Below are 27,025 nucleotides of genomic sequence, written 5' to 3'. Positions count from 1 at the left end.
CCCACCCAAAGTTTGCACTTTTTTGTGTAATCGTGATCGAACTGAAAAAATCAAATGAAAAAGTGCGGAAACGAAATCAGCCAAGTTCGATTTAGTGTGTTCGTCGACTTTGGTTAATCGATTTTCTAGAAGCCAAATAACTGTCAAAATTCTGCAGTGACTGTTTTGCAGTTTTGTTATTGTTTCGGTCGTTCCGCGGATTAAATCGCGGATCAAATCGCGCCCCAAAAATAACAAAGAACTCCCGAATCTACCCAAGCCGGGAGCCGACCCGCACCGGACCGCTTCGCTGCCGGATTGCCACTGGCAGCTTTTCCGTCAGTTTGAGGCTCGCTATCAGAATCTTTGCCAACACCCAAATGCTGCTGAGTGGCGATGCGGGTCAAACGATGGAGCTGATGCTGGACCTAGTGATGGATCAAGATCCGGTGGAAACTGTTACAAAAGTTGGAGTGGACCATCTATGCAGCTGGGGAAAAAGGAGCCGAGCCGGAGTTTTCCCGACCAAGTACGGTTGCTGGAATCGAGGCCATTGAAGTTTCTATACCGGATGTTGAGGTGGTCGTGAAAGTGAAACCGGAGGAAACCGTTTCTGTGCCGGATTGTGAAAATCCGGAAACGATCATCGAATCCGAAGTCCCCGTCGTTTTGGAAGGCAAGTATGAATCCTCATCCTCAGAAGAGCAACTGGACACTGTTCCGGAGCGCTTGCCCATTCTCACGCTTCCAAATAAGGCCGTTCCAGCAGACGAACCAACAACCTTCCAACACGTCTGCGAAAATCTGGTGTTACGATGACTAAGTCTTCTACAAATCGCAAACCGACTTCAACCGCCTCGGCGGTGGCCAACTCGTGGTTACCATCAAGCTGGATTAAAACCGCCACAAATGTCCCTCTATCAGAAGATGATGCGAGATGCCAACTGGTTTTCAGCATGTAGTTTACCAGCCTGGAGTGCAACGCGTTGTAAGGATAAGACATATTTAGATTGCCATATTTGCCTTCCTCTCCTAATTGAGGTAATGCTATACTGCCGCTCTAATCTAGTCCGTCCCATATGTATTTTTGTCAAAATTGAGATAAACTTGACAAAAGTTTTAATTTTACATGTACTTTGAGCCTATTGAATAAAAAAGTAGTGTTTGTTCTGAAAAATCCAAAATAAATATGACTTTCGTGCTGTCCCATATGCAAAATAAAGGCAAGTCAGTTCCTCATTTCGAAATGTCTCGCAAATCGTTTAAATGGCTGCGAAATTATTTGAAATCTTCAGATTATGTTTTTAAGAGTACGTATAACTTGAAAATATCATTAATTGTTCATTTCTGAAGAAATATTTGAAGTTTTAAAAACAAGATACTCCAAACCTTTAGTGACTTTTTTCTTTTGAAATGTACAACTACGGATAGAAAATATAAAATACATACCGTTATGGCTAGTATCTAAACCATAAAATTAGTTATATTTATTCTTGAATGAATAAGGTTTATCCTGGTTCTGGGAGAGACTCCACCAACGATAAGCGTAGTTTTTTAAATTATTTTCAAGGGCTTATTGAGAATTTGCCTCTGTAATATATTTCTAATTTCCTGTTGTCGTTGCAGATCTCATTTTCATATCCAGGAACTTTATTAAATACATTATTTAATGCAAATAAATCTGAAATAAACATTTTTTATAATTATTTACTTAGAAAACTACCAAAACAAACCTGGAAATGACAGTTGAACCAGGTTGAAACTGTGTTGTAAATGTTCAAGCCTACCTTGATATCATAACTGACTTGCCTTTATTTATGGACAAATAAAGTCAAGTTGGTCTCTTGCTGTAAATTTCTCAAATTTACCTCCAAATTGTTAATTTTTTTAATCAAATTTATGGTACAGTCGACTCTCTGGCTGTCGATCTTCTCGATATCAATAATGCTCCATGTACCGATGAATTCTTCAGTCCCTTCAAACTGCATACTTCGATTGTCTTTATTCCTCGATATTTTCTCTTGCTTGCAGGATCTCTTCCTCGACGGTCCCTTGGATTCTATGTGCTTTAAATATCTATTCCGGTTGTCAATAATTTTACTTTCTCATGGCTTGCATAGACATTTTTCTTTGAGAAACGAAGCTTTGAAGGGTGTTTGACATTTATTTGTTTTTGTTTGCTGGACGTTGCCATGATTCTCTCCTATAGCTGGTCAGCAAGAAAAAACAAATTTCAATCGAGTTTTCATTTTGCATCGTTCTGTAAACTGATGCTTCTCTTCCTCGACGGTCCCTTGGATATTGACAACCAGAGAGTCGACTGTACTTGCGTTTTGCCTTCCTCACTGAGGTAAGGCTATAATCCTGCTCTAAAAATAAACTTTGTATAAAAACGTCGTAGACCCACCTTCATGTATACATATCGAACAGAATCAAAAACTGAACAAATGTCTGTGTGTATGTGTGTGTGTGTATGTGTGTGTGTATGTGTGTGTGTATGTGTGTGTGTATGTATGTATGTGACCAACAAACTAGCTCATGTTTCTCGGCACTGGCTGAACCGATTTGACCCGAACCTGTTGCATTCGACTTGGTTTAGGGTCCCATAGATCGAGTTTTATACAGATTGAAGTTTCGATAAGTAGTTCAAAAGTTATGTATAAAAATGTGTTTTCACATATATCCGGATCTCACCTAAATGTATGTAAACTATGTCCGGATCCACCATCCGACCCATCGTTGGATAGGTTATCAAAAGACCTTTCCAACGAGTCCAAAACATTGAAGATCTGGCAACCCTGTCTCGAGATATGGTCACTTAAGTGACATTTATGTACTTTTTTGAAGCCGGATCTCACTTAAATGTATGTAAACTATGTCCGGATCCACCATCCGACCCATCGTTGGTTAGGTTATCAAAAGACCTTTCCAACGAGTCCAAAACATTGAAGATCTGGCAACCCTGTCTCGAGATATGGTCACTTAAGTGACATTTATGTACTTTTTTGAAGCCGGATCTCACTTAAATGTATGTAGAGTATGTCTGGATCCACCATCCGACCCATCGTTGGTTAGGTTATCAAAAGACCTTTCCAACGAGTCCAAAACATTGAAGATCTGGCAACCCTGTCTCGAGATATGGTCACTTAAGTAATATTTATGTACTTTTTGTAGCCGGATCTCACCTAAATGTATGTAAACTATGTCCGGATCCACCATCCGACCCATCGTTGGATAGGTTATCAAAAGACCTTTCCAACGAGTCCAAAACATTGAAGATCTGGCAACCCTGTCTCGAGATATGGTCACTTAAGTGACATTTATGTACTTTTTTGAAGCCGGATCTCACTTAAATGTATGTAGACTATGTCCGGATCCACCATCCGACCCATCGTTGGTTAGGTTATCAAAAGACCTTTCCAACGAGTCCAAAACATTTAAGATATGGCAACCCTGTCTCGAGATATGGCCACTTAAGTGATATTTATGTACTTTTTTATTCCGAATCAAAAAGATAGATGAAATTTGTTTACAACCCCATCAAATCAGCCATTGTTGGTAATGAGTGAGGAAGGCTCCAACCACATAGGTGGATTAAGTTAGTTTTTTTAATTAATTTTATTAGTGTCCGTTTCTGAAAATATTATTACCAAAAAACTGATAATAAGCTGATTTTTTTTTTCTAATAAACATTGAACTTTGGTATTTTAGTAAGTATTAAAAGAAAGAATATAAATGAAGTGTTCAAAGTATACCGAATTACACACCATTTTAAAATGACGATTTCTCTGAAACTAATGATCCGATCGTCAATGTCATTAAATAAATTATTCGTGTTTCACCTGTGGTTATTTCTGATCGCTCCGAAAAAAAATATAGGAAAATTTTCAAATCATGATTTTTCTCTAAAGGATTAAAAATGCAAAAATGCAATATTAAGCACCTGAACAATTGTATGAATAAATGAATCAAATTGTAAAATAAATTATGCAAAATGGTTAATTTTTACATAAGAAATAGACATGGACAAGGTTCATCCAAATCAAAAATACAAAAGTTAAAATATAAAAAAATCGAAATTTTTGAAGGCAATTCTAGCAAGTTTTTTTAGACCAAAAATACTATGTTAATGTTTAAAGTTATCAAGATTTCAAGCAAAATGTAAAGTTTTGAAAGTAAAATAAAATATAAATTGCGCAATTGTTAATTATTAATGTTCACGATAGAATTGTAAATTTTCAACTTTTTCCAACAATCAAAAATTGTCATCATTCCTCAAATTATTTTTATCGCATGGAGCAGACAATTTTCTGAACTTCTGAACGAAAAAAAAAGGAAAAATTATGTTATCGGAGTGTAACCCAAATAACGTCAAATATTCAATTGGGTCGACATGACCCGCATTCTCAATACAAGCACGGGTCATTTCAAGGCTAGTTTAGTTTCAGTTTAGTATAATTTCTTCGTTCGTTCTTCGTCATTTTGGTCATTTTGGTTATGTCTGTAACATCAACACTGCACCTTTTTTTTAAAAAAAAAGTCTTACTTTTCAATTAATTAAAGTGATTTTTAAAGTGATTTACGAAATTTTGTTTGAGTAATGCCAGAATTAAAAATCTTGTATATATTTTTATCGGAAAGACAGGAACGGAATAAATGACATGTTTTCAAGAAGTGTGAAAAGTTGTAATTATTGAATAAAAGTATATAAACGTCAAATCTACAGAGAAAATACACATATAACTAAAAGTGACTTTAACATGCAAACAATGCACATTACCAAAATTTTTCTGAGTCCTTTTCGATTGCAACTGTGAAGGTAAAATTTATTTTCGCCATGATTTTGACATTTTTAGCAAATCAATTTCTAAGTAGCTCAAAAGATTGATTTTCAGATGATTTTTTTTAACAATTCGATTATTTGAGTTAAAAGTTAAAACAAACTTTGCCGTGCACACTGTTAAAGTGCATTTATTTGATGCTGGGTTTTTTTTACTTAGTTTGTCAAATTGATTATATTGTTAAAAAAAATCATACTGAAGATGTAGATTTTCGTCAAATTTGTTTGGAGACTTGTTGGACGAACAAAAGTTGCAAAATAGCTTTTTGGTGATAAGTAAGGATTTGAAAGTTTTGTTTTTTTTTTGTTCCATAGCTTTTCTATTACTATTATTTTTGTGAAGGATTATATTTTTCTATTTTTTTGTCTTTATAAAAATTTCCTCTCTCCTGCAAAACCTCCCCTCTCTCGTTAAAGTGCAATCGCTGACATCAATAATCGTAACTTACGGGGCGCTTTAGAGCTGCACTAAATTCCGTCCACATAAATAATTCAAAGCGTTGGAAATTACCCACTATCTCGATTCCCGCGGCACTTTCGGACGACAACGACCTGGACTATCCAAGGCATCGTGGAAAAAGCGTGAAAATGCAACTTGCAGAAAAGGGTTTTCCCTTTTCCCTGTCGTCGTCGTCGTCATCTAAGGTCCTTGCGCGATTTTCCTCAACTCTTCTGGGTGGGGATGGTCGGGGAGGGAGGAAAAATACGACCAAGATAATCCACACCAAAAACACAGCTAAAATGTCATCGCAATAAAATAAATCGTACCCGAATGGTGCAAGCAGCAGCAGCAGCACCGGTGAACAAAAAGGGAACACTTGACGAAGGAAAAAATTACCTAATAATTTTCCGCTTTTCCCAGGGACTTTGGGGGAGAACCGTGTGAGTAAGATGGGGTTCGCTCCAAGGATTTACGTCGTCTTGTCGTGTTTTACGCGGGGGGACTAAAACTGGAAGACGTAGTCAGATTTGTGTTTCGAAACCAAGAAAGTGTCTTCTTCATTGGGGGGTGAGTGCCAATGAGGTCAGCAGATGGGTATCAGATTGAATTTTGGCTTTTGTCCTTTCTGAGCATGAATGAGAGGAAGGTCAAACGATTTAAACTAAAATGAATTACAGATCTTGAAGGATAATGAAGCATAATAATTAAATAAGTTCAAAATAAGTAGAATTAACTCCAAAGGATTAATTTGTTTCAATCCTCTTGAACATCTTCAACTCAAAGGAAAGATCTCTTCCCTCGTCCCACAAAGCAAAGCCATTCATTTAACATGAGCTCCCTTCTACCAGATAGCCATTTAGCGCGATCGATTGTGAGTGGCGTGTGTCGTCGCAAAACGTTCCTTCCGGTTCTTCCGGCTTTCCGGTATGTGAGTTTTTCCACCTCACTTTGGTCACGACTCCAGCAACGAAGTGAAAGAGAAATGTCCTCTTCGTTGGCCTCCCAGACTCACTTGGGTACCATTATTGAGCCAATGTGAAGGAAAATTCTTCCAAAAAAAAAAACGCAGCCCGTTCAGCTGAATTATTTATCGGAAACGGCTTTTCGTTTTCATTAGAGACCAATATGAGTCTACCGGACCGGATTTCGGAAAAAGGAATATCGAAAAAAGAAGCTAATTTGAAAAAGGATTTCACGGACAACCCAAAATGCTAGTCACATCCATTTGGGATCATCTCCGGCTTCTTCGCCGGGATTGACTTTGACCTAGTCTTCTCACATTTTTTTCTGTCTTGAATATTCGATTGCCAAACTGGCCCCGCAATCGGAAAACCATTCAATGAACGTGTCTGTGGCGGGTTGACTGAATCGAAAATCGATTTCCACCCTCCCGCCGGACCGCGGGAAATCACGGCAAAACCATTCACGACGACGACTGACGGCCGCGGAGCAGAAATCCCGTGTTAACGATAAAAATTATCTCAAGTGCGAAGGAAGCAGCTCGTAAAAATCCAGAGGACCACAAAAATTAAACTGCCAGCCATTTGTGCGTGTGTAAGCTTTTTCTGAGAGGTGTTTTCGGGAGTGTTGTTTAGGGTGGTGGAACTTCTCGAAAAGATGCACAGGGGGAATGTTTATCATAAAAATAACCAAAAAAAGTTAAAATGCGAAAACTCGTTTAGAAATAATAAATTAATGCATGATTTCACAGTTGATTGTCTGACAATAAAATAATAAAATTTTGTTGGTATTTTTTTCCTAAACAAATTGACCTAACATGTATTAGTATTTTTTGGTTTTTTATTTTAAAAATTTGTTTTTTTTTGTAAAAAAAACGATAAACTGAGTATTTTTTCAAGCTAATTTTTAAATGCAAAATCAAATTAGGACCGACATGGATTGTAATTTTTAAGTTCTTGTCACTCTCTTTCACTTCACTTCTCTTCTGTCAGCCTTTAAAAGAAATAAAATGAGAAAAATAAATAATTTTGCGATTATTTTTTTGCAAAATTTATGATTTCTGGAAAACAATTGTATACCAGTAAAGATTTGCAGAAATGTTAATTTTTTGCAATTCAATTTAAGCTTTTATTTTTCTCCCAGCAAATAATATTTTTGAAAAGCTGAAAGAAATTCCTAAAATTTTATTTTAAACTGGGTAGATAGGACTGCTGGTTGCTGAGCAACAATATCATGCTCCCACTAAATGTTAAAATGTTCAAAATTATGTTTTAGCCCATCCAAAAGGTTACTCTCGATTCCAAAAAATCATCATTATTTTTATTGAACGAAGCAGAATATTTAAAAAAAAAACATTGTTAACATTGAAAATTCAAATTGTACTTTCCGTTACATCACAAGGTGCTAAATTAGGACTTATTCGATAACACTGAGAAAAACTCATGTTTCACAACAAAAAGACCAACATTTTTGCCGGAGACATGAAATCATCAGATTTTTCATAACAAAATTGCCAAATTTTATATTCAAGTAAATATCAACTTCATACAAATTTCAGGCCTAAACACTAACATTTCATAATTTTTATATGGGTATCAAACGACGTAAATGTTCAGATTTTTTTTAAGAGTACATTAGGGTGACAGTAAAACAAATATCAGGGATACCCCCTGGCTCAATTTTTTAGGTTAAAATAAGTAACTGTGCCAATTTTGAGCCAAATCTGTGAAGGTTTAAGGGTTTTAAGGATCGTTTTTGAAACAGAATCTTCATTCAAAAACATCTTCTTTTAATCTCTAATAACTCGTCAGGGTTAGCTCGGATCGTTTTGCGGTCTTGGACAAAGATGTTTGTCATAAAATTTAACTTAAGAATCTCACGCTTGACAACGATCGACACATTTAACGCCACCTTTTGGCGGAATTTAGAAATTTTTGCTTTTCCCCAATGAGAATCCTCATACATTTGTTCGAATTTTCCCATGCAAACTTCAACGATCAAAAACCCTTAAACCTCACAATTCGCACAGTTTCTTATGTTTAGCTAAAGAATCCAGCCAGGCCAAGATTTTCCAAAATTTTAGATTTTTCTTGTCACCCTAGAGTACGTAGTATTTAATGTAAAGTATTAAATTAAAAAAACGTATCTTTTAAAGTCGCAAAATTACAAAATGTGCAACATGGGAATAGAAATTTTATTAAAATATTATAATTACATCTGGTCCAAAAACAAAACTATAAAAATATTCACACCATCAGAGTAAAACATAAAATGTTCATTGAATACTGTATTTTAAAAAAAACTATTTTATATAATTTGCAATTTGTATATCAAACGAAGCGAAATAATGTAAGTAATCTCACAGCAAAAAAAGCTTTAAATTTCACAATATTTTTTTTTTTTGAAGATGGTAAATTTGTCACATTTTGCAATATTGAAATTAATTTCATGACGTGTATTGTATTTTGTTAAATTTTCAGTGTTTTACACAGAAAACTCTAATGCAGTGACAATGTTTCGCGTCGTTTAATTCTCAGTCTACAAATTATGATGATTTTATATTTAAACTCAAATGTAACTAAAAACCAAACACGATTACCCACTTTTAAATTATGAGGTAAATTATCAGGTAAAAAAAAGAGTTTTTTATTGGTTTAAATCCCATTTAAGTCCAATCATGCTCATATTTGGGATTTGGGCTCAGTTCGACCACCGGAACAAGCCCCTGTACCAGCTTAAAAGTAATTTTACAAACCGGCTCATTTAACCGATTCAATGGCTTAACTGGTTCAATTTTTTAGCACAAAATTTACGATAAAATTAGGCTTCCTTTTTTCTAAATGTAAAAAATAGTCGATCCGTATAAAAATTCAACAGATTTAGCTGAACCGGTTCATTGAGCTGGTTCAATAGTTGTACCGCCTAAACATTCCTGGCAACCTGTACCAACATTAGACCGATTTTATAACGAAAAGTACACGTATATAATACCCTATTGAAATCATGTGAACGCCCATTGATAAGGACCACCCTAACTCTTTTCTTCAGGTGTGACGCCAAAAGTAACCACCCGCGGATATGTAGGTGGTCCTGCCCATCGTCTCGCCAGCATTTTGAGCTTTTATTCGAGCACGAATCCCGCCGTCGCCATCGTCGTCGTCGTCGTCACCGACTAATAAAACGCAGGCCTCGGGATTCACCTTGACGCGGGGACCGATGTTCCAGATTCGGCCCAAAATAAGTACTCTCTTTCTTCGTTCTTCGGCATGTCCTTCCTCACAGTTGAGGACAACGGAAAGACACGCAGCAGCAGCACACACTTTTATAATCCTCGCAAGTCATAAATTTTATACGCGCTGTAATAAAGTTTCATGAAAAAATTATGTAAATATTATCAAGCTGAGGAATTTTTTTGTTCGCTTCCTGGTCGGCGCGAATCTCTCGAAGTGGTGAACACTCTCCGAAAAGAAAGACACGCTGCTTGTCCACGTGTCCTTTTCTTTGGAATTGTAGGGGAAGCTGGGTATCATTTTGCCATTCTAACTTTCTAAACGAATTATATTTATTTTTAAAGTTGATAAAAATTTTACTTAAATTGCTCAAGAAAAAAATCATGAAAACTAAATTTCAAAACAATTTTCCCAAGTCTACCCTACACCCCAAAATTTCCTTCCCAAAGTCAGACCCGCGACATTTTCCGCCATTCTGTACGAGGAGAAAAGTGAGTGGAGACGGCATAAATACGACCAAGTAAAAAGGTGCGAAAAGCTTGCGTGTGCTGCTGCTGCAGTCAGAGTGTTGAGATGAAAAGCGAGAGTCTAATCTTTGGTTCAGCTGCTGGCTGGCTGGGTGGGTGTAGTGCGGTAGGTCAGGCAGGATGAAAGAAACGGGGTGACGGACAAAAAAGCTCAACTTTAAGCCGGGACATGCACGGATTTAATACCGGCAGACTGTAAAGGATTAGTGAGGGAGCGTAGGCGGTTATCAGAAGAAGGCAGAGCTCTTGCTGGTGGATTTAGGACTGAATTGTAATTTATTTAAAATGTTTGCATTTCACAATTATATTCTCTTATTAAATTAACTCAAAAATTATTATTTTTTTATTAGAGATGTTTATTGAACTGATTTTTAAACGTTCATATTACAAAGCAAACAAATTGTCATTCATGTGCGTTTTAAGCATTCTGATTGTCATATTGATTTTGTATAGTTTTCAGCTCATAACAAAAAATCAAACTGGCTGGATTCAAACCAGATCAAAACTTCAAATTAATTTTTAAGCCACTTCCAGGCGTTTTATTTGCAATTCTGAGTGCTTTTCAATTCTCTGTCCTGGTGTTTGTTCTAGGATTGATGTTGGTATCTGGATTCGGATTCTAGAGACCATTTTCTATCAGGTCAAAACTTCAAACTAATTTTTAAGCGACTTCCTGGCGTTTTTTGCAACTCTGAGTCCTTTTTTATTTTTTATTTATAATATTTTAGGTGGTTTTCGATCTTGAATTTTTTTTTTGGAACGTGTTGCATTTCAATTTTGACTCCAGATTCGGATTCGGGAGACAACATTACATGAGGTCAAAACTTCAAACTCATTTCTGAACCAATTCCGGGCGTTTTTTTTGCAATTCTGAGTGCTTTTTACTTTTTTGTTCTAGTGGATTAATTTTGAGATCCTGGATTTGGATTCTGGAAACGGGGATTCGGGTTCTGGAAGCAGTTTTCCATCAGGTCAAAACTTCAAACTAATTTTTAAGCAACTTTCGGGCGTTTTTTTGCAACTCTGATTGTATTTTGCTTGCGTTTCCATGAAGCTATGCAAAAAAAATTTGGTTTTTACACCGGAAGTTATTTTTGGGACGAGTTTCATCTAAATTTTTACAGTTTCGGATTCGAAAAACAATTTTCCTTCGGGTAAAAATTGCAAACTCATTGTTAAGCCACTTCAGGGCGTTTTTTGTAATTCTGAGCTTAAAAAAAATCATGAATTTTTAAATTGTTTGAGGTGGATTTTTTTTTGGGACGTGTTTCATCTCAATTTTGATCAACTTTGAGCCGGATTCGAATTCGGGGACAATTTTCCATCAGGACAAAGCTGAAAACTAATTTTCAATCAAATTCCGGGCGTTTTATTGCAATTCTGAGTACATTTAGGATTTGTGAAAATTAGTAAACAAAAAAACAAATTTCTGCGAAAAAAAACAAGGAAGCTTCCATAGATCATGCCGCACGATCCATAACAAATTTGTTCCACTTCACCTTACCCCAGGAAGGCGTTTTTTGCAATTCTGAGTGCATATTACTTCTTTGTTCTGGTGGATTAATTTTGGAGTCCTGGATTTGGATTCTGGAAACGGGAATTCGGGTTCTGGGGACAGTTTTCCATCAGGTCAAAACTTCAAACTAATTTTTGAGCAACTTTCGGGCGTTTTTTTGCAACTTTGAATGTATTTTGCTTGCGTTTCCATAAAGCTATGAAAAAAAATGTGGTTTTTACTCCATAGTTATTTTTGGCACGTATTGCATCTAAATTTTGACGGTTTCGGATTCGAAAAACAATTTTCCATCAGGTAAAAATTGCAAACTCATTGTTATGCCACTTCAGGGCGTTTTTTGTAATTCTGAGCTTAAAAAAATCATGAATTATTAATTTGTTTGAGGGGAATTTTGTTCCAGGATTTTTTTCGGGACGTGATTCATCTCAATTTTGATCAACTTTGAGCCGGATTCGGATTCGGGGACCATTTTCCATCAGTACAAAGCTGAAACTAATTCTCAATCAATTCCGTGCGTTTTATCGCAACTCTTAGTACATTTAGGATTTGAGAAAATTAGCGAACAAAAAAACAAATTTCTGCGAAAAAAAAACACGGATGCTTCCATAGATCATGCCGCACGATCTATAACAAATTTGTACCACTTCACCTTACCCCAAGAGTTGCCCAGGTCGTCACAAAAGAAAAGATGTCATACTCCTTTCTTCAACGCGGCTTCACCAGCCCGCACCACACAGAAAAAAAAATGATGGCAATATTCATCAGGAAATGGTGACAGATTTTGTGGCAAAATAAATGATAAATTTTACCCCAGAAAATGATGAATTTTCATCAGTTTTTGATGAATATTTATCAGGTTCACATTTTTACACATTTTTTATGTAATATTACACAAATAAAGAGGTAATATTCAACCTACCAAATTTTCAACATTCCAAAATTCAACTTTTTTTTTCTGTGCAGTGTATCGTGTGCCGTCGTCGTCATCATCGTGAGCCACGAGAGTGTTATGATTTATGAGTCAGTGAGAATGATGAATTGCAATCCGTTGCAAATTGTGTGTGTGTATTTTCTTTTTTTTTATCTTTTTCCCAAATACACCGGAAGTGAGGAATCCTCTGGAGGATACTCTCACAAACTAGGCAGAAAGGACGGTTTCCTCTTTTTTTTTTCTTCTCTGGGACGAGCAACTTCCTGTCTTTTCTAGGTCGAGCGTATGAAGAGCAGCTCTGGTGAGATGTGGAAGCTGTGTCTCTGTCATCGTGGTGAACAGATAAGAGCTCGAAAGCAGCGTGTTGTCAGAACAAACGCGTGTTTGCACATCGTTGGCACACGAGAAGAAGACGAAAAAACCTGATTTTGTGAGATTTATTTCATATTTTGGCAGCTGTGTTGATTGGAAACTGGTTTATGGTAATCAAATGTGAGAACTACCAAAACGGCGAAGGTCGTGTGTGCGAAGATGATGCGAATGTCGCTTCTTCTCGTAAATTTGAGAACCTCGAAGAAGAAGGCGCAAAAGTTTGCGAGAGGTTGTAAAATGTTGTTGGGGATCATTCAATTTGTTACTTCCAGGCTTCCTTAAATTAGGTCAAAAAACGTGTCAGAAAACATCTCGCAAGGAGAAGCAAAGATTTGACCAAAGTCACCCGGGCGGAAAGTGGACCGGAAAAGGTCAATTGGGTCGACTAAGCCGCTAGCTTTTTTTTCCGGTGACGACCGAGAAATGCCCCGGGAAGGCCGTAGCCACATTCCTGATTATCATTTTGCCATCGCTTCTGGGGAATTTTCCCATCAAAGCCAATCGAAGCGGAAAATAAAACGGAAAACCCAAGGAGCAAACCCAACACAAAAAAAAATGACTCCAGTTCGGGGAGGGGGAAAAAAGGTGAGACAGGTGATGAGATCGGTCCGGCAGGTGGGCGTGGCGTGGACGGCAAAATCGATAAATTTAAATTTAAATAATAGGATTACACGTCGCATTGATAGGGCTTTGGGCGCCTAGGCTTTTGATGGGTAAAAAGCAAACAGCGTCTAGCGGAATGATGTGAAACATTTTCGTCGGTTTAGCAACCTCGCAATAATCGCGACGTGCTAATCGATTGGCTAGATTATGGCATTTTGCGTGACTTGTGAAGATGTGATCATTTTGGTGACTTATTTCATTCGAATCATAAAGTCTAGATTATTCTGATTTATGTTATCCGATGAAATCGGATGTTAAAAACTTCAAACCCCACCTCGAGAGAGAACCATGCTATCTACATTGCTCGGTACAGTTTGTTATCAATCAATGGCACAGGTGGACTATCGAAAACTCATTATCGCACTGGTCGACTGGCCAGGACAGGTCAATCTGCAAGCAGACAATGTTGGGTAGTCGTGTTGCTCTGACTGAATAATGTTCAACACTTACGGTAGATAAATTGTTGGCCAGGTTTGTGATTGAGATTTGGAATTGTTTTTGTTTATTGAAAGCTGGGATGACAATGAAAGTGTTTGAAGGGCTCAATTTTTACGTGTTCGAAATCCTAGGGAAATTCCACGTAAAGAAGTGTTAGAGTTCCAAGTTTGAATTTTGAAAAAAAAAATTGTTTAATAATGGAAAAAGATCTCAAAAATTATAGGTTTTCGTTAAGATCGGAAAATTTCACAAATGTTTCATATTTTAACATTGAAAATCGGACCATTAGTTGCTGAGATATCGACGTTATAAAATGGTGGGTTTTTTGGGTGAGACTAAGAAAACATCAATTTTCCTGTTTTTAAACCTTTGCATGACAGTATATCAGCAACTAAGCGTTGTTTCCACAAAGTTAATAAAGGCAAAATATAGAGAATTTTCTCAGCCTTTCAAAAATATTTTTTTCAAAAGTGGGCAAACATGTGCACTAATTTAAAAAAAATCAAAACTGCTACTATTTTCATTAAAGTTACCTAAAAATGGCTTTATCATGAAAACAGTGCACTTTATCAAAATTTCACAAAAGTACTTCTAAATTGCTTATTTGATTTTACATCGAAAAATTAAGTTGAAAATTTTTATCAATATTTCAATTTTCAAAAAATCAGTATTGATTCAATAATTCCTAACTCGGTCAAACATTTTTTGCACAACCTGGAAATTTCTGAAAAGTTGGCATTTTATGTCCCCTAAAATATATAAAAAAACAGTGTTTTTTTACAAATCAAGTTCTAGTGACAAAAAGATAAATAAAAAATCAACAATTTTTTTACCGTGTATTTTTTTTTCAGTGTAGTCCTTATCTATACCTACAACTTTGCCGAAGACACCAAATCGATCAAAAAATTCCTTCAAAAGATACAGATTTTTGAATTTTAACACATCATTTTTGTATGGACAGCTGCCAAATTTGTATGGAAAATTATATGGACAAACTAATGATGCAAAATGGCTTCTTTGGGCATACCGATGGCACCAAAAAAGTTTCAGCCAGATTAAAAAATCCAAAAATCCAAATTAAAAAAAAAAATGATCGATTTCGTAGAGAATTGCTCAACAAAAGAAAGTAGTAAATGTGACCATCCTACACTAAAAAAAACTTTATTTACTTCATAGAGCAAACTTATGGGAAATTGAACGAGCTTTCCGGTAAAAATATTGACGAGAGTGAAAAACCAAGTCTGTCATATAGAAATTGCCAAAAACCACCAAAAACCCCGTTTTTTCAACATTTTTATTTTTAAAACCGCTGTATCTTCCCAAGGATTGGACATAGGACAATGGTCAATATGAAGACTTTTTTGTAAAATTGTCTGGAGAATCGATTCCCACTACTGGTTTGTTAAAATTTTAACGTTTAGACCACTTTTCAAAAAAACAGTTTTAGTAAATGATTTTTGTATTTTTTTAGGAGAGACATACCATCCTGAATTTTTCGTCAGTCTTGTGGTAAGATTTTAGGCTATTTCCTCAAAAATTTTGAACGAAAAAAAATCGTGACATCACCTTTAAATTTAAGTTTTAGACTTAAAATTCAAAAAATCTCATACATGTGGCGTGTATTTTTGTTTCAGTGTATTTTTTTTTTCAGATAGCCCGTCCAATTTCCTACAAGTTTGTCTTTGACCACTTTTTGATACGACGCAACGGCTTCGAGATACAGTAATTTTTAAATTACAAAATACAAAAATATTAAATTACATTACGCCCTCCTCAAATGTTATTTTCGAGTACTATTGGCTCCATATACACAAAAATGGCTTATATAGGCCTAGGATAACATGTCTACAAAGTTTCATTGAAATCGGAGAGGGTCGGGTACAAAAGTACCAGAAAAATTCCTGATTTGAGCTGGAATTGCTCCATATATATTTATATATTTTTTTTTTATTTTGAAAAGTAAATCTTTGTGTAATCTCACTTCACCACCACCTCAGATATGCTCACTTCAGTGAAATCTTTATACTTTTCTACTAAAAGAGTTGGGATCTCATGAATGATAATTGCAAACTGTTTAAAAGCCTGATCGCAGTTGATATAAATAATACCCTGAAACAGCACGCGACCTGTTAATGGAAAAACGTTTTAAGCTTCAGTTACCTTATTTTGAAGTAAAGTTCAAGTTCAAAATGAGCTAGAACTTTATAGGCGAAGTTTTGAAACAAAACATTCACTCCACTTGAGGCCAATCCAGCAGCGCCGGACAAATCTTCAAAGTCCTCTAATTTCGTCAAATCCTCGGGTGCCACTTTAACGCTTCGACGAAAAAGCGCCAAACTAATCCTGTCGAAGCAAACGCTCTTCCCATAATCATAAATTCATTTGAATAATGGCTCCCATCGCTCTCTTTCTTTCTTCAACTGAAGAGCTCTTTTTTTTGCCCGACTCACAAATCCGGCTAGAAACGACTCCGACGGGGGGTTCGCAGCTAAGCTGAGTTTGTTTTGATTTAGGATTCGTGCCAATTTCGTCAGCGGGAATCACATTTTCCGTCCGTCCGTCGCGAGCTCTCCAATTTTTCGGACAATTAACATTCGTCCTTTCTGACAATGTCCGTCCGTCCGTCCCGAGCAGGAGGAATGAGTCCAACGGCGCGCAAAATCGAGGCAATAAATATTAATTCAAAAAAGTGTCCAGCAAGCCAGCCATTTGCAGTTCCCCTTCGCCCCCCTGGATTCGGCCATTATTATGCAAATTCTTCTTGATGATGTCGCTGGAACCTCTCCCGTATTAGTAGTGTCGGTTATCGTCACCGGCGTCGCCTCGTGCTGTGAGACTCTCCCCTTATTCTGAACCGCTCTTGACAGCTATACAGAGTCTCGTGGTGACGAAAGGAATGATAATCATATTTCCGGTGGACGACGAGCTCAGCTCCAGACAACTGCGGACTTGGATGGGAATGCAGTGAGACCGGAAGTGGGATGGAAATTCAACCGATTTCGAGTCTGCACATATACGGAGAAATGGTCTGGCTGGTGTCCGGAATGGAAGATTTTATTGGTTCTGATGAATCCTGAAACCACACAACTCGGTTGGATATCCGATTCATTGTCATCTCGAAGTATGTAAAACTAGATCTGGAACTTTATACTGGAATGCTGCATTGTTGATGAGGATGCAAATAATTGCATTGTACCACAATTTGATGAAATATTCGACCATTGGTATGCATTCCTTTGATTCATTTAAGATGAAATCGATCCGAATCCTCCCCCAAAACCACGACCTCTGTATTCCCTCTGCGCCATCCATCGATTTGCCCGGGATTCCTTCAGCCTTCAGGAACCAATCGAGGCCACTGTGCCACAACCGTGATTGTCCTTTCGCTCAACCGTCAACGTCCGGATATACTGCCGGTCCCCGCATGATTGCCACACGATGCCGAAAAGTCAATAAGAATCGCTCCCGGGAGCCAAAGCCAAAGCACGGTCAACGGTTTCACTTTCAGGCTTGCAAGTCGGAGGACGGACTCGCCGAGGTAAAGCTCAACCAACATCAGCTGAATTATTTATACTCTGTTTGGTTTGCCAGCCCGTTTTCGTTGGTTTGCCAGCCCCGCTCTGTCCCTCTCCTCACACACAGAGTTGTTCAAAGCAGAAGCAGCAGTGCATTACTTCGACATCGGGATTGGAAGAAGCGGGTCACCAGAGACATTACTGCACTTTATCTTCCCTCACGACCCGTGGCCTCCCACCGAAACTCGTCGGTCGAAGGAATCTCGATTGCAATTTTGCCAAATACTCTCTCGGAGATTCTTGCGAACCCCCGTGTTGGAAAAGTTCGTCTGGTTAACTGCCACTGCCACTGGCTGGTTGGCTTGCTGGAAAGTAGGACAAAATTTATGGTCTCTTCTCTCGTTGCCCTGTGCCCTGTCACACACTCCGAGGACGTCGAATCTGTACCGACTGCAATGTGTGTTTGCTTGCTCTCGGCTGCGAGACTGACTGTGGAAAAGTTACACTAAAGTCATTTTGTCGCTATATGGACCGTGGAGCTCAGCACAGCACATACGACGAGCCCAGATCGAATCGTTGCAAAAAGGAGACACGTCGATTGCGACATCTAATGGTCTTAATGAGAATTTTTGCCCTGACGCTTGATTGACACTACACCATTTGCTGGCGGATACAAATTGAGAGGTGCAAAACTTACTCGACCCGAATCGTTAAAGTTTCTCGAACTGAAATGAGCGAAGAAAAAAAAATTAAAAGTAAAATCGATTACGTGAGCAGACGTAACACCGAAAGCACCCAATCAGCGGATTTATTTATGGAAGCACAAGGGAGATTGATAAGCAAACCGAGAGACTCTTCCTGGAATGTGTGCTATGTCTCTGCCGAGGCGAAATCTGTGCAAATTAATCATTCATTGAACTCGTTCTGGCTGGCTGGCTTTCGATTTCAGTGGAGCTGCGAAAAGTAAACAGCGGATTTGTGCTGACTTTGAAGTCGTGTGAATTCCTGAGAAATTTTATTTAAAATTCTGAGTTAGAAATACTCATCGAAGATTCAATACAACGACTGAATAAACAACAGTACAGATTTGATATATGGTGCCAATGTACCAAAAATAGTCGAGGCAAAAAATTGTTTAAACATTTGGATCAAAACAAACAAATTCGTATGATATGATCTCTGAGACTTTAATCCGTTTAACGCTGTCGTTGACCCTCTGCTTCCATAACTTGGTTTTTCGTTATTAATTTTATTCCGCATTGGAAGATAACTTTGAACAACTTTTGTTGAAAATATAAAATAAATGTTAAAATTTTATCATTCTTTTTGTGTTTTTGTAATCTTGGTATCAAATGATTGGGAATTTCCCATACATTTTCGTAAGATCACAGAAATACTCTAAAGTTGTCTTACTATTAAGTAAAAAATGACGTCCAATAAAGTGATAAAGTGTTGAGAAAATTCATTTTGCGCTACCACAATTAACGTATGTAGATGGTGCAAAATTTATTCAGGAAATGAAATTTTAAATCAACCACTCAAATTTGAATAAAAACTCAAAAATGCATTTAAAAAAAATTAACGAAAAAAATATTTTTCCGAGATTCAATTTAAACACTGCATTTTTCAAGACAGGAAGGCCATAACAGAGGTGAAATTTCTTTAAAAGAAAAAAAAGATTTTTGAGAAAATACGCCCCTAACTCTCGAGATCTACAAACTGACATGGCGGGTGCCGTTGGTGGCCAATGACTATTACACCCAGAACTGGGCATCGGCATACGAGAGGATAAAGAGCAAGGTTCGGTAGTAAAATGGTACTGTGTGCGGACGGAGAGGATAAATCCCAAAATTACCGATAGTACTTTACTCATGGGTTCATTTTCTAAAAAAGTTCATCAATCAAAAAAAAAGTACCTGTACCGAGACTCGAACCCAAGACCTTCGGCTTATTTAACCGTGCCTTTGCCGTATGGGCCACCATGGTTCGGTGGCGGCCATTTGTCCATATAAGCCACTCAAGAGGATGAACTGTTCCAATGAACGAATGAACACGCGAGAGGTCTTTACTCACGCAAAATAGTACTTTCCTCAGGTTTCTTTTCGGGAGGACTATCCCCTCGGTCTTTAACTTTGGGTGTGGCATTTGCAGACATGTTCAAGGTTTGGCGATCTTGGTGTTTCATTTTTTCAGCGCATTAATACATGCTGTTGATAAGGGAAACACCAGTTGCTTTCAATTACGAAAATTTTAGTACCCATAAAAGTATAGGTCATCACCTAAATTTTAAATTTATCGCAGTTTTAGTAAAAAAAGATGATGTTTTTCCGTTAATGTCATTCCCCAGTTTTTGCGTGCGGTGCGTCGAAAACCTGGTTTTTATTTTTTTTGAAACATGTCTTGGAATCCTTTAGAAACCAATGAGAAATTCCCGACCATTTGGCAGCCACATTGCAACAACCTCCAATTTGAGTATTTTTCAAAAACACGCTATTTTATGACAAATTAGTTTCTTCTGAAACTGAGTTACTCCTACATTTTGGCATATTGACATTTCTTTGTAAATTTTGATTTGAATGAAATTTTGTCCATGCCATTTGGCATCATCATTCTTTCCAAATTTTGCGGGTTGAACAAACAAAATTAGCTTCGAAAATCTGATGCTTGAGAATTGATTTTCTAATCGATTCTGTGTCTTCCACAAAGTTGGAGGTTATGATTAAGACCTTTCAGAAAAAATAGGTATACGGTAAAAACAATTTCCCAATATTTTAGTTGATTTTTTTTTCACTATAAGTTTTTCCCAAAAAAATATTTTGGAATCAATCGATTTTTTATGTTTAATAAGACAAAAAACAGGCATCTATTGCGCTACAATATAGGATGTTGTAATACTGAAGTTTTATTTTTTTTAAGAAAATGTGATTTTAGACAAAAAATCTAAAATAATACTAAAAACAAAATTTTAAAAAATAATGTAGGAGCTTCAAATTGAGAATGTACAATGTATTCAAGTTATGGGCATTTTAAGGCAAAATTTTTCGAAAAATGTACAGTTCTTACTTCTTGAAGGAAAATAATCACTGCAAAAAATAATTTTGAAGGGCTCATGAAATTTCCGACAGTTTTCGTTTATTTTAACTTTATTGATCGGACTGCTGATTGCTGAAATAAAATCTCTTCTGTTTTTCTTAGTTTTTTTTTTCATGAAAGCTACACCCAAAACTGGCAGCGCTAGTCCGAGATAATGATGGTCTCGAGTCGAGAGAATAGTGGTACCATTCACGGACACAGAGAACACAGCTCGAGATGGGCGATAGAACTATTCTCTCGAGGTTCATTTGCAAAAAAAGTTCATCCGTCAAACAAAAAACTAAAAGTGTTGACTACGGGAATCGAACCAGAGACCTTTGACATACCATTCCAATGACTTAACTGCCTCGGCCACCACGGCTTGGTGACCAAGGAGAGGTCAGAAGTCGATGTATGACACTTGTTAGAAAAATTTATTGATTCAACTAACGAATGAACTCATTTGTTATGATGGTGTGAGTTGGTACCATTATTCTATCGATTTTGGCACTGATCCCTCAATAAATTTTGAGAGAACGATTATCTCGACTGTGAATTTTGGGTGTATAAGTTCGATTTTCAATGTTGAAAAATTAAACTTCAGTGAAGTTTTCTGCTTTTTCTATAGAAAATTTAGTAACTTTTTCAAATTATAGTTTAAGACCTTAAAGCATTCCGATAAAGAGATCAAAGTTCAAATAATTTCTTAAAATCTTGTTATTTTTCCACTAATAAACAGTTAAAACAGATCACAGAACCTCTTCTCCCAACCAAAAGATCACTCGCGCTGAAGTCTCATAAAAAACGTGATATGAAACTGCTATCATGAGTTGGATGAATGAACGAAAAAAAAGTAAACCCAACCCGAGTCCCAGCCCAGCAAAAGGTGTTGCCGCCACTCCCGCACAAAACACTGCAACCTGGCCACTTCGCTTGGAGGTTTTTTTTTTCTGCCAATTCAGCATCATCGACACGTTTCTTCATTTCCTCACACGTATGGGTTTGCGTGTAGGACGTTGCGAACCATCAACCGAACATCAACTATCATCGGACGCAGGGTGAACCGTAAAAAATCGTTAACAAATATTTTGAAAAGTGTCTAAAATTAAATTAAATGAAAATTTTAAAAATCTTCAAAAAATATAAAAGGTTATATTAATTTAATATTTTCTACTGTGCTACTTCAACCATGGAGCAAACTACAACAACATCAGCTTGTTATGCTTTTTTTCCCCTCTCTCCAGATGAACCGATGCGGAGATCCATCCCACAACAGCATCCATCGGGTGACTTATGATGGTCCTCTGACTGATGGGCCACCACCAACTGGGAAGTGTGTGCGTTGGGCCGGGTCAATATTGCTGCCCAGTTCCGGAAGCATGAAACGTTACTTTTTATTTGTACGGTCCTAATTGCCTCGGACATACGGTAGCATCCGGAGCGGTGATGAATCGTCCTAGCAGGAAGCATTGTCCTGCTGACTGGCAGCGAAATTATGGAAAAGTATTGTTAGTATTAGACTTGGATTATGCTGATACATTATCTCAGTCCCAGGTATTAGGTCGTGACAGCCCTCGCACTGCTTTAAATGACCTATTTCAAAATGACAGAGAACCTTTGATTAGAGAAATTTGAAATTGATAGAAATTTCTATCATTTCATGATCAGTGTTGACCATTCGCCTTCCATTGCAGGGCTTAATTGTATGAGTGTATTAGGCTTAATCCCCGAAAATGAGCTTGTATCTCAACTCACTGTCACCGATAGTAGCCCAAATCGGTCACCCAGAGCTCCCACTTCCGGTTACATGTGCCCGGGTTGTTAATTGATCTAACCAACCGTTCAGCAAATTACGCCTCGCCGTGTATCTAAATCTGGCAGCCATAAACTAAGCCCAACAAACGACCCTACTGCCACAACTTTTACGACCCCAATCTGCGGCGCAGTGTGGCCATCAGGGTCAGACATCGAAGCCCCCTCCGTTTGTTATCTCTTCCAACACTGCGACACAGAACAACCACGGCAGCGTTGATCGAATTCCCAGACAAACTATTACGCAATTACGGCTTTCTATGGACCAAACCAAAAAAAATAAGGTTTATTATTCTTCCTCGTACAAAATAGTGCGGTCAGTTCCTCCTATCTGGGTTCCCTTTGGCATACAGACCTACGACCCACAAACTCGGCCCCAAAACGAAGAGCGGTTTTATTTATGACGAATAAAAGTGTGAGTCTGCTCCGCAAACAAGAGGGCGAAACCCCGAAAGGAGAGCAACTAAACAGAGCCACAGAGATAATCATGATGTTACACACAAATCAGCTGCTTCGTGAGACCGTTTTCCGAGTGCCTCACCTTGGTCGTCCACCTACGCCCAAGACCAGACTTCAGTTTAGCTGCAGTGTGCAATGCAATGCTAGGCCTTAAGCTGCTGCTGCTGCTATGCAACACTCCCTAATCAATACCCGCGGCCTAGGAATAAAAATCACACACAAACAGCAGGCAAAGAGAGAGGTAATGGAAGAGGAGACCGGAGAAGGAGAACTAAAAGGGGTGTAGAAAAAGCAAAATAAATATATCAAACACAAAGAGAGGCAGACTCGCGGATTGCATTTTAAATTTAAGGACGGTATGCACCCAAAAGTAAACAATTTTGACAAAGAACTTTGTCCTAAGGGCACTGTCTACGGGTGTCAATCCAAAATTTCGCGAAGCGAAAGTGTAACGATTTGTGTAATTGTTTAAACGCTTATATCTTCCACCCAATTCAAGCAATCTGCATGCTTTATCCACCAAATGAAAGGGGAAGTCCTAAATTGCAAGTAGACTACCTCACAAAGTTGATAAAACTTTGTTAAAGTTTTCAAAAGTTAGGATGAAAATAAAAAATGAATGCAGGAAAAATCACAGTTGCTGATTGGCTGAGAGCACTTAGCAAATTTTGCCTCCTCTCCTGCTTTCTTGGAACTGTCACGCGAGAATGTTGCACCACTGTTGCCACCTTTCATGTGAACTGTATAAGCTAACAGATAGCCTCAGAAAATTTCAGTGACTACCGAGGTTTCGTCAAAGACGGATGCTCTCACACACACACACGCACACATTGAAAGACATAGTTTGGGCACCAAATTGGGAGGAATTATGTTCTAATGAAGATTGTTAGGATGGTCACCGGAAAACCACAATGATTTGGGGCAATTGAGTTGGGACCACATTTATTGGATATTGGCCACACCCGGAGTGGCCAGTGCCCTGGGGAAGGTTGTCCCGGGGGGACATTTACCGAACTATACGACTTGGGGTAATGCGTGTGTGTGTGTGTGTGTGTGTGTGTGTGTGTGTGTGTGTGTGTGTGCAATCAACCAAACGGGACCACGCGGTCGCTTCTTACAAATTAAGTTGTTTCCATGTGTTTTTAGAACTACACAGTAAAAAATAATGTATATTTGGAAGGTGTAATTTTGGAAGGTTGAATATTACCTCTTTAATGTTGTAATTTTACATCAATTTAGACTGAAAAAGTGGCAAAATTACAAATTTTTAGAGGTAAAATTACACATTTTTTCTGACTTAAAAAATGTACCCCTTCCCAGATGTAATATTACCATGATTTTTTTACTGTGTACATTCTATACATGCAAATAACTCGCATCGGCATTTGGAAGGTGTTAGCTCTGCCGAGCTTCGGTGACCCATTTCTACGCTGGCTAGCTGAGCGCGAGGTACTTCAGCTTTTATCGACAAGCCCTGCCCTGAAGAACGTTTGCATCAATCGGATTCAAACGTTATTTAGAACTTGGACGGGGGATCGAACCCCGACTCGAGCGACTTTGATTTTTCGTTCATGTTCAGAGTTTCAAGATTTATATTTCCTATACTTTCTCGTTGGGAGCAGATGGGAATCGAACCCAGGACCATTCGCTTACAAAGCGAACACCGTAACCAGTCAGCCACGGCCACTCCCTCTATACGACTTGGGGTAATATGGGTATCAAAATTCATGGTTTTTTTGAAACTGGTAATGAAAATGGCCATTTTGACCGGATTGGCCACACCCGGAGTGGCCATGGCCCTGAGGGAAGGTTCTACCGGGGGGACATTTGTCGAACCATACGACTTGGGGCAATATGGGTATCAAAATTCATGGTTTTTGATACTGGACATGAAAATTACCATTTTGATAGTGGTGGCCACAACCTAGAGTGGCCGGTTCTCTCTGGGAGGTTCACCCGGGGGACATTTTCCGAACCATACTTGTTTTGGCAATATTGAAAAATATAAAAAATTGAATAATTTTTTAGGAGTTTTGTACAAAGTTCTTTGTCATATTGGTCATGTAGAACATAACCACCTGCACCTTTTTTTAAATCTATTCTGCTAATTCTCAACTAATGGTTTTTTTTTCAGAGTAGCCTGTCTGGGAAATTGCAAAAAAGATTAAAATGTCAAAATCAAATTGCTTTTTGGCCCTCTGCAAATGATGCCTTAGAAATATATTTGGTCAAGATTATAGATTTTTTTAAACATTTTAGAAAACCCATACGCTGAGCAAAATTTACCAATAAGGAAACACCAACACGATTTGAATGACCCACATTTAAAACTGGAGATTTGCTTGGAAGAATTGATAATACAAAATTTCTTCTATTTATTAAACACAAAACAACACAACACATTTTTATTCCTTTCAAATACTACACAATCAATCGTTTATCGAAGCCTAAGAGCCTATTTCTCGGGTGAGTTTTCAAAAAGCCGGACCGTGACCTCTGACACCTATTTTCGTTTTTCTCGAAAATGAAACAAAATTACATTTATTTTAAGTTTGGGGCACTTGAAGTACGTGTAGATGAACAATCTCGAGCATTTTTGATTTTGGTTTTTCGTAAGTAGGTCGAATACCGATGCAAAAAGGACTTTGTTCAACAATGGCTCTTACGGCTATTTGAAAACTAATTCGAGATTTGTAATATCAAAGTAAAATTGTTTCATAGCTTTAATTACCATTTTATTTAATAACTTTTCGGAATTTTGGCGTACAAGAACTATTTCAAAAAATAAATTTAAATGAGAATAAAAATACCACGATTGGCATCATTCCCAACAAGCGTGTAACTCATTTTTAATTTGAAAAAAAAACCAACAGTCAGAAAGTCTTCAAAGAAGGAAAAAAATCGTTTTTTATCACCAAATTTAAGTTTAGCTACTTGTCTTGTTCGTATGGTTGTTTTCCTGTTATACAATATTTTCCTTAACAGGGGTGTTGCCAAAAATACCCAAAAAGTGTAAAAGTTAATGTTGTTAACGATAATTTTATCGTTATAGAATTACAACTATTTTTTCGACGATTATCGACGATAACTCATTTAAAGTAACTTATAAGGAGCAGCTTATTGCAACAAAATGTATTCAGACTTGGAAAGTTACTACTTAAAACATTTTTTGAAAATGCTGTGTTTTTATTTATTTTTATTATCCAATTCAAGCATAGCTACTTTAATTTTGACTTATTTAAGTGGTTGTTTTCCTATTATAATTGAGGCTGTAACTCAACAACCAGCAGATCAACAAAGTCACAAAAGAAAATTGTAGAACATTTATTCGCTTTTCTAAAATATTGTTTGCATGATTGTTCCTTCATAAATTATTTTCAAAATTAAAAGAAATTACCCAAAGGTCCATTTTATCAAAACATATGTCAATTTATTTTTGATAGCAAATTGATTTGCATCTAAATTGAATTTTGAAATTTTGTTTGACAATATTTGATATTTTAACCAAAACCCCAATTTCATTCAAAAAATCTATTTTTTTAATCGTACCAGATTTTGCGTCATCTCAAACTCTAGCGCAAAATATCAAACAATTTCAAAAATTGAAAATACGTTTTTTAAGAATTCACTATAACTTTGCTGAAGACACCAAATCGATCACAAAATCTCTTCTCTAGGTACAGATTTACAAATTTTGACATACCCGTCTTGTATGACCGTGCTGGTATCGTATGTTGTATGGAGACTTGTATGGAAAAAAATAAAAATGGTCTCTTTTCACATAAAGAATGCATGAAATACAAAATTGAAATCTAAAAAAAAAATTCGAAATTTTCGAGGATTACTCTGGAACTGACGCCTGATTTTTTTTACAATCTTATTCGAATTCCATATAAACTGTAACGTACTGGACTATTAACGTAATCGGAAAGAAATGTTGACCAGATCGGGTGTTGCCAAAAACAGGATAGGATTACCAAATGAATATTTTCAAGGCTCCATAATCGCCATCATGACCACCTTATTTGATCTAATATTTCCAGCGTTTCAAGGTGAAGCCGTTGACCATTTTTGAAGAAAATTGATCATCTCTCTACAATTCTCTGTATTGAATTCAATTTACCGAATTTCTACTTAAAAAATAATCAGCATGTGCCGGTTGTTGCCTTCATGAAGCCACTGAAGAAACTGTTGGTCTTAATCAAATTTGTTTCAAAATAGCGACGCAAAATCTATACTCTTGAACGAAAAAAATTATGGCAATGATGG

General features: G+C 37.2%; 2 protein-coding genes across 10 annotated transcripts in view; both read right to left on the bottom strand.

Moving 5' to 3' along the window:
• Positions 1-27,025, bottom strand: part of LOC120414308 (astacin-like metalloprotease toxin 2) — an 87,547-nt gene that overhangs the window by 4,881 nt on the left and 55,641 nt on the right. Inside the window, exon 3 of the mRNA XM_052710020.1 lies at positions 278-407. Within this exon, the coding sequence (XP_052565980.1) occupies positions 278-407 (130 nt within the window). The remainder of the gene's footprint in view (positions 1-277; positions 408-27,025) is intronic.
• The window catches only part of LOC120414335 (uncharacterized protein CG43867), a 309,678-nt gene that overhangs the window by 280,127 nt on the left and 2,526 nt on the right, over positions 1-27,025 (bottom strand). The gene's annotated exons all lie outside the window — the stretch shown is intronic.

The sequence above is a fragment of the Culex pipiens genome, chromosome 3 (assembly GCF_016801865.2).
Source record: "Culex pipiens pallens isolate TS chromosome 3, TS_CPP_V2, whole genome shotgun sequence".
Taxonomy (NCBI): Eukaryota; Metazoa; Arthropoda; class Insecta; order Diptera; family Culicidae; genus Culex; species Culex pipiens.
The sequence above is the reverse complement of the archived record's forward strand: the minus strand, read 5'-3'. Positions and strand labels throughout refer to the sequence as shown.